We start from the raw sequence: 12,925 nt of genomic DNA, 5'->3' as shown, positions 1-12,925 counted from the left end.
TCTATAAAATGGCATATACTGCCGAGTATATTAACATTTAAAAGTGATTAACATCCATCTTGAATCCGTTTAGGCCTATTTTTTATTTATTTTCTCAAAAATAGTGCGATTTAAGAATTTCATTCCCTAAACCACAAAATCAAAGTTCATGTAGAAAAATTGATTAGAACCTGGGAACAAAAAAATTGCTGTTGCATTGCGTAATGAATAGCACAAATTACTGTTAGTATCATGTCACCATAGTTGAGCACTGAGCATGAGCATGAGCACAGTGAGCGGTCACGGCCTATATGAAGGCAGTTAAGGTCATAACGAAACTGTTTGTCTGTGAGGTCGCTACTGATTCGAGAACAGATATGGAGATGTAGTCTAACCTCTCAGTAATGCTGAGCGATTCAAAATGCTTCGCAAAGAAGAAGAATTAGAACAGTGGTTCTCAATAGAGGGTCCCCGGACCCCAGCGTTTCGTCAATTACTTTCATATGGTTCCCGAAACCTCTAAATTTGCAAAATCATTGATTGAACACCCAATTTGTCGTACTCTAAGATATGACAATCATGAGGCAGTTTTGCTCCATAACTTCTAAGACATCATGACTCACAACAACAGAATGGGTGTCTGACATGAAATATCTTACTGTGCAAACAAATGTTAATTGTCAAATTTGCAATTGTATACTGATACAAACATTTTAATGTTTATAGGGGATGTTCTTCTGGGGTGCGTTAAATAAAATCGACGGCGCTGATTTTCATGTCTATTTCGAAACTGTTTAAAAGTAGCCAACAACACGTTTCGGTTAAGTTATCTGTGAAAACTACGGTGACTTTTGGCCAATGTTCTTTAAATTCCGACAGTGGAACTAGGCGACAATTGGCAGTAGAATAGAAGATATAGCACACAGCAAAGTAGCAATTCTTTTAAAGGACACCGAACAATCACGATCTCAGGAGAATATCCTTTAACAGCCATTCGCCAGTTTTGCCTTGCAGAACCACGTATAAATCCGTTATCCGCATAAGTGGTGTCTAGAAAAAGCCTAGAAGTGGGCCGTGCTACAAGTCGGTAAATACGGAATCAAAAATAAACAATATCGGCCCGGTGTAAAATGACCAATGTAGTCGAAACACCATGAATATCGAAAACAAACGAACGTATAAATATCTGATATCAAAAAGGTACACTCTAAATCGAAAGCATCGATTTAGACACAAAATTTTGCATTCAAAGATGCAATATGGGACAAGCACATAAAGTCGACCCAAATCTTTCGCCGCAGTAGTGTCATAATATGTGCAAGCCCACACTTCATCAGATAAAGTTACGAAATATGCGCTTCTGCTCACATCTTATCATCTGTCGCCGGCTTTGATCACCATGAAAGAGTTAACGTATACATTTTAATAGTCCGGTAAGTCGCCGCGCGAGTTGTGAGATCAGTAAGATTGAGAGGGATTGTGAGGTAGACGCTGGAAACGCTGCTGGAACTTATCGTAATGTCACTGGTAAATGACCAGATCATCCAAGGTAAGGTACGGTACACTCGCGTGCCGAGCATGACGTCATCGGTAAACCAATGACCCTGGGGTCCGTTTACTCCCGCTGGGTTATTTGCAGGGGAGGAATTAAGATGCAAGATATAGATTCTCAAATGATGCAGCATTTCTATAAATAGATGTTGAACGGTATTAACGACTCTAGGGTGAGTAATGCGTGCTTTTAGCCCCGTTTACATATAGCTCAGAAGCAATGTTCCCTCTAATTTTGACGAGTCTGCAGCAAGCGCTCACCTACTCACTGCGCGGTCCCTTGGACAACAGTGCGTAACCACTAAAAAAAGGTCATCTCTTCGGATTTTTGGTGAGCTACTTATATTTTATGTGAGCAGAGACCGTGTCAGCTCAAAGCAATTGCACACGTGCGTACCTAAGAGGGCACATTGCTCAGGAGCCATGAAGTGGACTGCTGTTTCATCAGTCGCTGTCGCTCCATTATTTTAGTGTGTCGCTTTCTTGCATTTACTACGTTTTGTTAACGTTTCTCTTCTCATTTTATTTACCTACCAAACTGACAGAAGGAATTGATCATTTCAACCCAATTATATATATCATTGTTACAACCACATGATTGTCTGACTTGACTATGACTTCCATTATTATTGCGTTTCCCCATTATTGACCATTAACATATCAACAGTATAGCAATCAAGAAATCAATCAATCAATCAATCATTGTCATCACCATGTAATTTTGAAGTACGTTGTTTAGTAATCTTTAGTGTTACCTGGCTATTATCAGTGCATTCTGCTTTTGACTGTTTACTGAATAAACATCTCCATATTTCTCTATTGCTATCCCTCTCTCTCTCTCTCTCTCTCTCTCTCATATTCACGCTTCACATCTCTCGGTAACGGCGGGAACTCAGTCAGGGTCAAAGGTCAATATATAGCATCAGTAAACGGAGCGATAAGTCGCAGTACAATGACCTTGTGTATGTGGATGAACGTGTCGCTAATCTCGTCATAGCGTAAGGAATGGAGAAGATGTTGATTGCGTACGGCGTTACGAGAGAACACATTGCTTTAATTGAAGGTAATTCGTTCAAGAATATCAACATGCAATATGTTATGATTACCGGTATGTTGTCGAGAGGGTTCTTACAGCAAGCAGCAGTGTGAGAAATATTAGTAGATTGCCTTTTAGATCAACTTGCAGTAGCATCGAAACTGAGTTTCAGAATGTCAGTTAATCCTCTAACTTGATGCAATGTGGGTTTACAGCTAGAATTCTTGACCAAGTTATATACATCTTGCTTTGCAGTTGACTCACTTGTTTTTCCAATTACATGACATTTTCATTGATTGAAAACATCACATTTCATTCATGAACCTATTATAATAATTATTGTTGATATTATCCAGTGAGATAAATATTATTATATTCATATCAAGTTCCCTCTATATAACACATAGAAGTGTGTGTGCATGCTTAGCTCACTACATAGCTGCTTTTATAGTAACACTTTGCCTTTGTAATAGATCAGAGCGGGGTTTCAAATGGTCGTTCCGAGGAGTCTCGAAGCGAAATACTTACTACTCATGACGAAATATTTGGAGTAGAGCTAGAGACAGATGAAGAGGTTAGTATTATTTAACTATTCTAGAATGGATTTATTAGTTGGCATAATCCTGTTTATTTTTGTTGCAATTTTATATATTGAATATTGTTGTGGCAGAACTCTTGCATTCATATCAACCGGAACCAGAATGCAATAAGTGGAATGTACTTCAACCAAATCTTCTACATTATTTATTTTTATTATTATATTTATTTGTAGGGAAAAGAAGCCGCTGCGGTTATGCTCCTGATGGAGTTACGAAATGCAGTAACTGAAAAGAGAATCACAATAGGATTTGAGGGCGATAACGCTTTATCAGGCGAGTTGTAGAATTTGCTGCTTGCTTAACCTGGAACTGTGTGAACAATGAACATAGATGTACCATAACGTCCTGATTTGTCAGATTTGCACTGATTTCGACTCTTGTCTTGATTTTTCGGCAACCATTGTTCGGCGTTTTCCGTAACACCTTGGGCGTTTTGCACGACACTATCTGGCACAAGGTCGAACTTAACAGACCGTCACAAAAGTACAGCTAGTTGTTTGAAAATTTTATGGCTTAACATGCGGTTGTTGAGTCTAATTCGGGGGTCTGTTAATTTCCAAGTTGTGCCACAAACATGTGTTCTAATTCAGGGTCTGTTGAGCTCAGATGTGTGCCGCCAAAATGTGGCACAACTGTTTTTGGGTGCTGAAAATATGGTAGGCCTATGTTTTGATTGACGCTGTTCACGTTATGACGGTGCAATAAACACTCGAACTGAAAAAAGGTCTCCAAAAATAAATGTTTAGTAAATGCTTTTCAATTACATCATTCTTTTTGATAAGGCAAAATCCAAGTTCTAAAAAATCTAATGAGCTGGTGTGAATTCGTTTTCGTCCCACACCATAGAAAATCATTTCTGCTGCTAATGTAATTTTCGGTTTTCCTGACTTCGAGTCCATAAGGATGGCTACCATGGATATAGTGCATAGAATCAGTGAATGTTAACATAATACTTGTGCCGTTTCAAAAGGAACCTGTATGATGGTATACTGATCAAATCCGAATGGATCATTAAAGGTTAGTAAACTTATGATTATGTGGAAAAACACATACATGTCAACGACTAGACAGCATATCGTGACGACAGAATTTGCTATCACTTGTTTCCATGAGTTAAGCTTGTTAAACCATATTGACAAAAACCTATATGAACCTATTCAGCTCTATTTTTATTCAATATTCATTATGCAGAAGTCCCAGAAAGGCATTTCTACATAATATAAATCTTGTGCTTTCAATTCACACGTGGATTATTGGCGATATAATTTTACTTAACATATTTCTTTCAATTCCAGGCCCATTCAGTCCAATTAACGGCCAGTAAGCTGAGTCCTCGACATCTCGTACTAGCGCACCATGAAAATGGTGACCTGCAGTCATGGATCGTGGCGAATGGCATCCGCATAAAGGGATCGTCTCACAATAAACCGAAACCATTTGAGATGGTGCTGGATCTTCTCGCGTGTTATTATGTTTGTGACCCCCCATATCCAAAAGTTTTCCAGATATACTGTCAATTTTACAGTATGTCCTGATTGGAGACAAAAATTTGGGTTTCAATCAAACAAGCTTCTCTGTTTTATGAGCAGATTTCAGAAATCCCAGTAATGATTTTGATTTCGTTTGCTGACTTGGACAACTATACAATTCTAGTACTAGTCTAGTTGTCTAATTAGAGTGAAAAAAAATGTGTAGCTAAAATTCTGATTATACTCTAATTTTGAAAAAAAACTAGCTATAATTATAATTCTACTTTAATTCGTGAAGTGCTTCGTCTCTCTCATTCGAATCTAATTTGTGAAAACAACTGAACCTATAATTCTAATTGTACTCTTAATTGGAAAAACAGTGTAGCTATAGTTCTAATTCTACTCAATATTTTGAAAAAAACTGTTACTATAATTCTGATCCCACTCTAATTTCAAAAAAAAACGAGCTACAAATCTAATTCTACTCTAATTTGGAACAAGCTGTGTAGCTATAAATTCTGATGCTACTCTAATTTGTGAAATGTTTCTTTGCTCTCAATCGATTCTAATTTGGAAAACAACTACCGCATAGCTATATTTTTAATTCTACTCTAATTTGAAATAAAAGCTACCTCTAATTGGATTCTAGTCTAATTTAGAAAATATACAGCAGTAATTATTCTGATTCTACTCCAATTTTTCAAATGTTACTTCGCTCTGATTGGAATCTAATTTGTGAAAACAACTGTGTTACCATAATTCTAATTCTACTCCAATTTTTGAAATGTTTTTTTTTGCTCCAATTAGAATTTAATTTGTGATAACAACTGTGTCGCTATGATTCTAATTCTACTCCAATTTGGGAAATATTTTTGCGTCAATTAGAATCTAATTTGTGAAAACAACCGTGTCGCTAGGATTGTAATTCTACTCCAATTTTTGGAATGTTTTTTGCTCTAATTAGAATCTAATTTGTGATAACAACTGTGGCGCTATGATTCTAATTCTATCCCAATTTGTGAAATGTTTCTTTGCTCGAATTAGAATCTAATTTGTGAAAACAACTGTGTCGCTAGGATTGTAGTTCTATCCCAATTTGTGAAATGTTTCTTTGCTCTGATTCAAATGTAATTTGTGACAACTGTGTCGCTATAATTCTATTTCCACACCAATTTGTGAAATGCTGCTTTTCTGTAATTAGAATCTAATTTGCGAAAACAACTGTGTCGCTATAATTCCAATTCTACAGGCTACACCAATTAGTGAAACGTTTCTTTGCTCTAATTAGAATCTAATTTATGATAACTTTGTAGCTGTAGTTCTTATTTCTATTTGGAAAAGCTTAAATTTTTCAACTGTGCAAGTTAGAAATTCACACATTTTCGTCTGCAAATGAATGTTCTGTATTCATCTTTCGTTGCAATAAAATCTTTTTTGAGCCTAAGCTGAGTAAAAATTCATGGATGGCTGGTATTAATTTCGATCTCTGCACCAGTCAGCATGAACACACCACCACTAAACACAGGATAGCCAGGCACACATCGGCTCCAGCACGTTGCGTGGTAGTTAAAAAAACGGATTTGGCGTGTAATTTTGCGTTCCTCTGCACGCATTCGAATTTAGAGTGTAGGATTAAATAAAGTCTCCAATATTACATTCGAGTTTCATACATTAGCAGTAATTACTAGTAATGGTGTGAACCTCTGAACGGTTCCGGTTCGTGTGAACGCGAACGTGAACCTCATGACGTCCGGTGACATCATATTGCTAATTCCAACCCTACATTCCAGTGAAGTCATGGCCTATATTAATATAAATGATACCTAGCGACGACTCGGTCCACATAATGTCACAACGCTGAAGTACATACCGACTTTTTAAACGCCGCCAAATGTATCAATAGGAGCAATCAAATGATATAAAATTCCCATAAAATCAATATCTTCCATCGCTTTGCCAACAATTTCGACGAGGACTTGCAAGGAAATATAAGCTTACGCCTTAATGGCCTAGGCCAGAACGGACAATGTATAGTTTGTTTGTTTTTATTAACGCATATAATTGGCGCTTTCAACATCGCGGTTATGTGCGCCCGCACAGTAAATTTCAGAATGGCATTAGGTCTTCTCGAACTTGAGTCTTTTTTTCGGCCCATTTGCTGCCTTCTTTCAAGAGTTCGGCCCTCTCTTCGTCTGAGCTTTTCAATGCGCTGTGTTACAGCGGGATCGGCGATGAGGAGCCCAGATAAACCTCCGACACATAGAAACATGGCAGAGCCGAGACTATAACCATCAACCATCGATGTCGTGACTGCAGTGTTTAACCTACTGCGCCACTCGCTTCCCCACAATGTACATTATTCGGCGTCTGAGTGTGACTGCGCTGATATTGAGCAGAGTGTAAATCGGATTTCACTCCATTAATAAGTCATACAGCAGTGACCAACACCCCAATCGCACGGATTTGATTTTTATGCTACAATAAACATATGGAATCGAGATGGACCACGTACGCATGCTAGATTTTTGACATCGGACAACGATATCAATTTCCTTGATTGGTTGAATAAGCATCATTCGCTGACAATACCTCCATGTAGCGTATTTCGCTCTTGATGTTGTGTGATTGTGGGTCAAGTTCACAGCAGAGAGTCACTAAATATTCCGAAAGCTGGATATTTCGAGCAAATTTTTGTAACAAAGCAGGTAAAATTTTTGAGATTGTCGCTTAGTGTTGATTTTTTATGCTGCCAGCGCCATGCATAGAGTGGCCCGCAGTTGAAATGCAATAGATTTCAACCAAAGATGTTACAATAACGTGAAAATTTTAATCTATGAAAAAGGTTCACCGTGCAGAACCTAGCATGGTTTGTTTGTGAACGTGAACCTCTAACTTTCAGAGGTTCACACCATCCCTAGTAATTACATTTAGGGTGGATATCATAAATATAGCAGATTCGGCAGAATGCCTACCATATGATTAAAAACTGCTAATCGCGGCGCATTTTGGGCGGAGATCATAAAGTTAGTTGATCCGGAACAATGCTAATCGTGTAGTTAAAACCTGCTAATCAGTAATCACAACGCATGAAGCTGAATATTGAATAAGGTTACGTGCGATGATTACTCGCGGTGTCCCGGGTTTTCAATTAGGTGCTGTTTTCTATTTCATCAGTTACAAGATGTTGAATAATACGACAGGCTGCTGATAAAGATACTGCGACTATAATAGGTAGTATTATCGTCATCGCGAAATAAAAGTCGTGCGTAAACAGTAATGTACAGCGATGAAACGGATTATAAAATATTGATAGATATATCGCTCTGCAATGGTGGGTACATGGCTCGTTGATTGTTTGATTGTTTAGTGAAGCCATTACGAAGGAGAATGTCCACCGTCATTATCCGAAACATTTGTGCGTTGTTATGTTACGCACTGAAAGCAGTTTTTAAGATAACTATTTTATCTATAGTTTGTTACGGTTTGTCAAATCAGGACATTAAAACAAAATTTATACTCGCTATACGATCAACCGGTTTCTTTAATCCTGGGTTGTTACATCCTGGTGAGCACGATAATCGACTTTTTCGATAATCCTACTTAATGATTTTTGACGATCCGCCGGCCCGCAACACATGTTGTGAAGTTTTACAGGTCTACGAGGTCAAAAAGGTTGGGAACCACCGGATAGGAATAAGAAGTTGCGTTGCTAACCTATTTGCTCATTTTATTTATCATGCTATATTGATGTAGCTTCATGAACTACATAAATAGTCATTTCTGGAGCTCCATTCGTGAACGCGCAGAGTGACCGCTCTCATGCAAGACGGCATCTGATACTTCAAATATCGACTATCTAAGCTTATAAGATCAAGCGGTATTGCAATCCGTGTATGTTTCCAAACTGGAATAACAACGGCCAGATTTGATATCATGAATATACGGACTTTCTTTGTGGCAATACTTATACTGCCGCGAGAAAATTGGTCGATTTGTAAGTTGACAATTAGTTGCGAGTTCCCAATGGAACGCACTCGTTTTGAATAGATACAAATCTATTACAGGCCCATCGGAAAGTAACATCACATTGAATGATGGTCACCGTTACACCAGAATCGACTCTCCCGATTATGCTCCATTGGCCGCTAAAGACTGCGATGATAACTATTACGGACGATTGGTTATAATAAAGACTGACGAAGTGTCAAAGGCAGTGGATGAAATTATCATGTGCGAATATATAAACAGCTACTTTAGTCACCTTATGGTTATTAGTACACAATATTCAGTGGTGCATGTTATTTTATTAGGTACATCGCCAGTAGTTCTTATATGGAGTGGGTAAAGTTTTGAATTGCTCGGAAATTATCCGTTCATTTTTTCTGAGCGTAAAATATGGGGTAACAGCATGTGTAACCAGAAAATTCCAACTCCCCAGTCATCATTCATGTTAGTCAAGCGGTGTTTGAATTACATCATGACGTCACGGGAGCAATATAAAAAATTTGCCATCATTCACGTAGTCTACTATGTATTCATAGAGGGTGCGACGACTACTTCTTCATTGGACTGGAATACAAAGATGAATTAAGTGATGCTGATTGGTATTGGGCAGATGGCGAGGTTCTTGAAAAATTTGATATTTAAATTGCAATCCTTTTCCTCCAGATTAGATGTACCTTCGAACACTTAGAAATGTACACAAAATAAGTTCAAATTAAATCTATTTTACAACAGCCGCGGTGCCGACGCTGCAGTCCACGGGCTGCAAGCATCTCGTTAACTTCACATTTTCGTAATGGTATACTACCTTTAGTATACAGACGTTTGCGTGCGTATTTTATCATGAAATGATCTCAATACTGAGATATTCAACACTGCCTTATTTGACTGTTCTACGTCGATTTGTAAGTTGACAATTAGTTGCGAGTTCCCAATGGAACGCACTCGTTTTGAATAGATACAAATCTATTACAGGCCCATCGGAAAGTAACATCACATTGAATGATGGTCACCGTTACACCAGTTTTGAATTGCTCGGAAATTATCCGTTCATTTTTTCTGAGCGTAAAATATGGGGTAACAGCATGTGTAACCAGAAAATTCCAACTCCCCAGTCATCATTCATGTTAGTCAAGCGGTGTTTGAATTACATCATGACGTCACGGGAGCAATATAAAAAATTTGCCATCATTCACGTAGCCTACTATGTATTCATAGAGGGTGCGACGACTACTTCTTCATTGGACTGGAATACAAAGATGAATTAAGTGATGCTGATTGGTATTGGGCAGATGGCGAGGTTCTTGAAAGTGGACAATCGAGATGGTAAGTGGCGTCATATTTATCAGTGAATATGTAATTTTTATTAAATTGTAAAGGGTGGATGGATATGGAGGATCGGGAGAGGACATTTGCGCACTCGTTGCTCCTTTCAACCGAACGTGGTTAGACGATGATTGCACAGGCGCAAAGGCCTATCCATACGTCTGTGAAACCAGTAAGAATTTTTAGCTTTACTTCTCTCAAGTATTATTAACCGTTCATATATATTCACGCAGTTTCACTGGAAATCAATTCACTTCCCAATCCTTATTATGGACTGGTCAACGAAGAAGTGACTTTCAGATTTGGCCTAACTAGTTTGGACGGGCCAGCGGACGTCGAACTGTATAAAGCGACAGATTTATCAACGCCGTTGGATTCACAGTTTGGTGTGAAATCGGGAACACAGACGTTTAGATTAGAGTCTTTAAGTTCAAAAGACAATGGAACATATGTCATCGTTGCAACTCGAGAGGAGATTGAGACATCGGAATTCACCGATCTCTTCGTAGAAGGTGAGAAAGTCACAAGAACAATATTTTTCGCTTCAAATAACACATAAAGCGAACCGGAAATAATGCGACAATTACAAATTTTATTGGATACGGAGAGAGAAATTAATGCCATCGCAAGATAAAAGTGCAGAACTATTCATAGCAGAGTTTTATTTACAGTAGAATCGACGAACGGCTAACTGGTTTGTTACCCAATGCTTCTCGTCGCATATAGGGTAATGCGTCAACGGTTCCACAAATAAGCTGGAATGAATTTTCTCTAAATAAGAAACCCAATATCAGAAACCAAAGCTAATAGCATTTTATCACAGTACAGTTACATGTTGTATCATAACAAACCAAAAATATCACATCGTATACATTTTTTTCATATTAATAGAGCCTGCCTCGATTAAGAACGAAGTTTTGGACGAAGTCTCATCTCCGGTGACGACTGGTCCTCGCAATATCATATGCGAAGCAAATGGAATTCCGATTCCCAACGTTCGCTGGACTAAAGACGGCGAAGATGTCAATAACGATTCAAACATACCGGGAGTATACCAGACCATAATTGATGCTGCCGCGGTACTTAACATTGAAAACGCTATAAGTAGCGATGACGGTACGTATATCTGTATTGCGACGAATCAAGTTGGTAAAAACAAGGACGATAAAATGGATACGAAGCAATCAAGATTACGAGGTTGGTCATGTGTGCACAAAGTGAAAAGTAAAACTGATATCGTATGTTGTCAGTTTTCGGGAGTCCTACTATTATTGACGCCGTCGTCATCGGATGTGCAGGCGATGCTTTAGTGGTGCAATTAAAGTGGAAAGCAAACAATCAGACACTTAAAGAAAACCACTCGTAAATGGAAATGGCTCATAGAAATATGACCTTCTTCTGTTACATTAAATATTGGTATATACAACAGGATTGAGGGTAGGTGCTTTGGAGTCTCGACACAACCATGTTTTATTGCGGATGTACAGCCACAGATGGACACTCCTATTAAGACTAGTATCAATGTAACGACAAAGTCTTCCTCAATGGACATGAAAGTCAGTACATATAGTATTTTACATTCATGTTAAAAATTACATGTAACTACCAATTGCATTAGGTCACAGTTTGTCCGGATGAATGCATCGACAAACTCATGGACAACAAAACCCTTTCCGTCTCACCTAATCCAGTTACAAATATATATGTGATGGAGATAGACGACGGATCCACAGAATCCTATTGTGAAGTACGTTGGAACTCAACCCAGCTGACTCATAGTGACCACTCTATTCTGTTCAAGGTATGGATTAAATAGATCCAAATTCTATGTAACACTTGGTAATTGTGCAAGCGGTTGCCTATACTATCTATAGGTAACCTGTATCACGTTATATTATTAAATGGTGCACCCACAGAACGAAAGAAGTAAATTCCGCCTCTAAAATGTTGACTTTGGCATTTTGGCGTCATCTGCGTTCCCCGTGTCAAAATAGATTTGTGATGTCTCTGCCATTATCGCTAGCTTGTGATCCAGCCCTCCCAGATACTATCCGGACTACGCCAATCCAGACTTATGTTGAGGTGAAAGAAACTTCCGCTCCGGTAAGCGAGCGAGACTCCTCCAACATATCTCCAGACATCCAAGTGGTTGAAGTGGATCCAATAAATGATGGTTATTCCTACAAAACGAAAGCTGAGCCAAACACTAACATTACATTCGAGGTGTCAGTATCAACCGATTGTACTGGCGATAGCGAAGCGGTAATGGCACAAGGACAGTGCATTACCGACGTAGCAGGTGATCCCAAACCAACCAGTGTGTAAAAAATGATGTACCTGATGTATCTTTTCTCCTTATTCTCTAGCTCCATACGAGGTCTTGCAGCCTTCAGATGCCCCGGCTGAAAGTGTCCCTGATAACGCACACGGTGTCGTTGTGAATGTGCCAGACGAGAGAAACGGGCCGATCAGGTGAAACATATACAAATTAAGGAACCTATATGTCGATTTAATTTACGTACATTACAGTTGTCTGCTCGTGATTTTGCGACGTGGTGCTAAAGTTGCTGAAACGGTGGACCTGGAAACGTTACAAGCATTATCCGAGAATGCAGCGAATAAATTGAGTCCCGAGAAAGGCGATGAATATATTGCAAGTTGCATATCAATGTGAGACTACAAAAATCGAGATTCGCTGTGTCGGTGCCATCATTATGAATAAATATCACTCAGGTCCACTATTTACGGCGAAAAAAGTATAATTGTAGTTTTGGGCACTGGGGAGCCGACCAATTGTGACGTTCAACAGATTACAAAACAGACGTCCATGCGTTACGATGGTTATAACTGGGCATTGAGAGCCAATGACTCATATAGGTAAGCTATAAATATTTATTTTGGATAGCACATAACGATTTGAGTACTAGAATCCGTATACAGTCTTTGATTCAAGTCGAATATTG

The 12,925-nt window shown here is 38.7% G+C and overlaps 1 protein-coding gene and 1 long non-coding RNA gene across 2 annotated transcripts in view; both read left to right on the top strand.

The window, feature by feature from the left end:
• The first annotated feature begins 2,182 nt into the window (after window positions 1-2,182).
• Window positions 2,183-3,516, top strand: LOC145441152 (uncharacterized). Its single transcript, XR_013915753.1, has 3 exons — window positions 2,183-2,593; window positions 3,040-3,140; window positions 3,339-3,516. It is a non-coding gene; the product is annotated as an uncharacterized LOC145441152 (long non-coding RNA).
• An 8,696-nt stretch (window positions 3,517-12,212) lies between these two features.
• LOC145441419 (receptor-type tyrosine-protein phosphatase epsilon-like) overlaps window positions 12,213-12,925 on the top strand; it is a 251,311-nt gene continuing 250,598 nt past the window's right edge. The window contains exons 1-2 of the mRNA XM_080319270.1: window positions 12,213-12,261; window positions 12,329-12,434. Of these exons, the coding sequence (XP_080175396.1) occupies window positions 12,228-12,261; window positions 12,329-12,434 (140 nt within the window). The 5' untranslated portion in view covers window positions 12,213-12,227. The remainder of the gene's footprint in view (window positions 12,262-12,328; window positions 12,435-12,925) is intronic.

This window comes from Botryllus schlosseri, chromosome 6 (assembly GCF_051294905.1).
Source record: "Botryllus schlosseri isolate E-star chromosome 6, Bs_hap1, whole genome shotgun sequence".
Lineage (NCBI taxonomy): Eukaryota > Metazoa > Chordata > Ascidiacea > Stolidobranchia > Styelidae > Botryllus > Botryllus schlosseri.
Note: the sequence above shows the minus strand (reverse complement) of the source record. Positions and strands in the feature narration are given on the sequence as shown.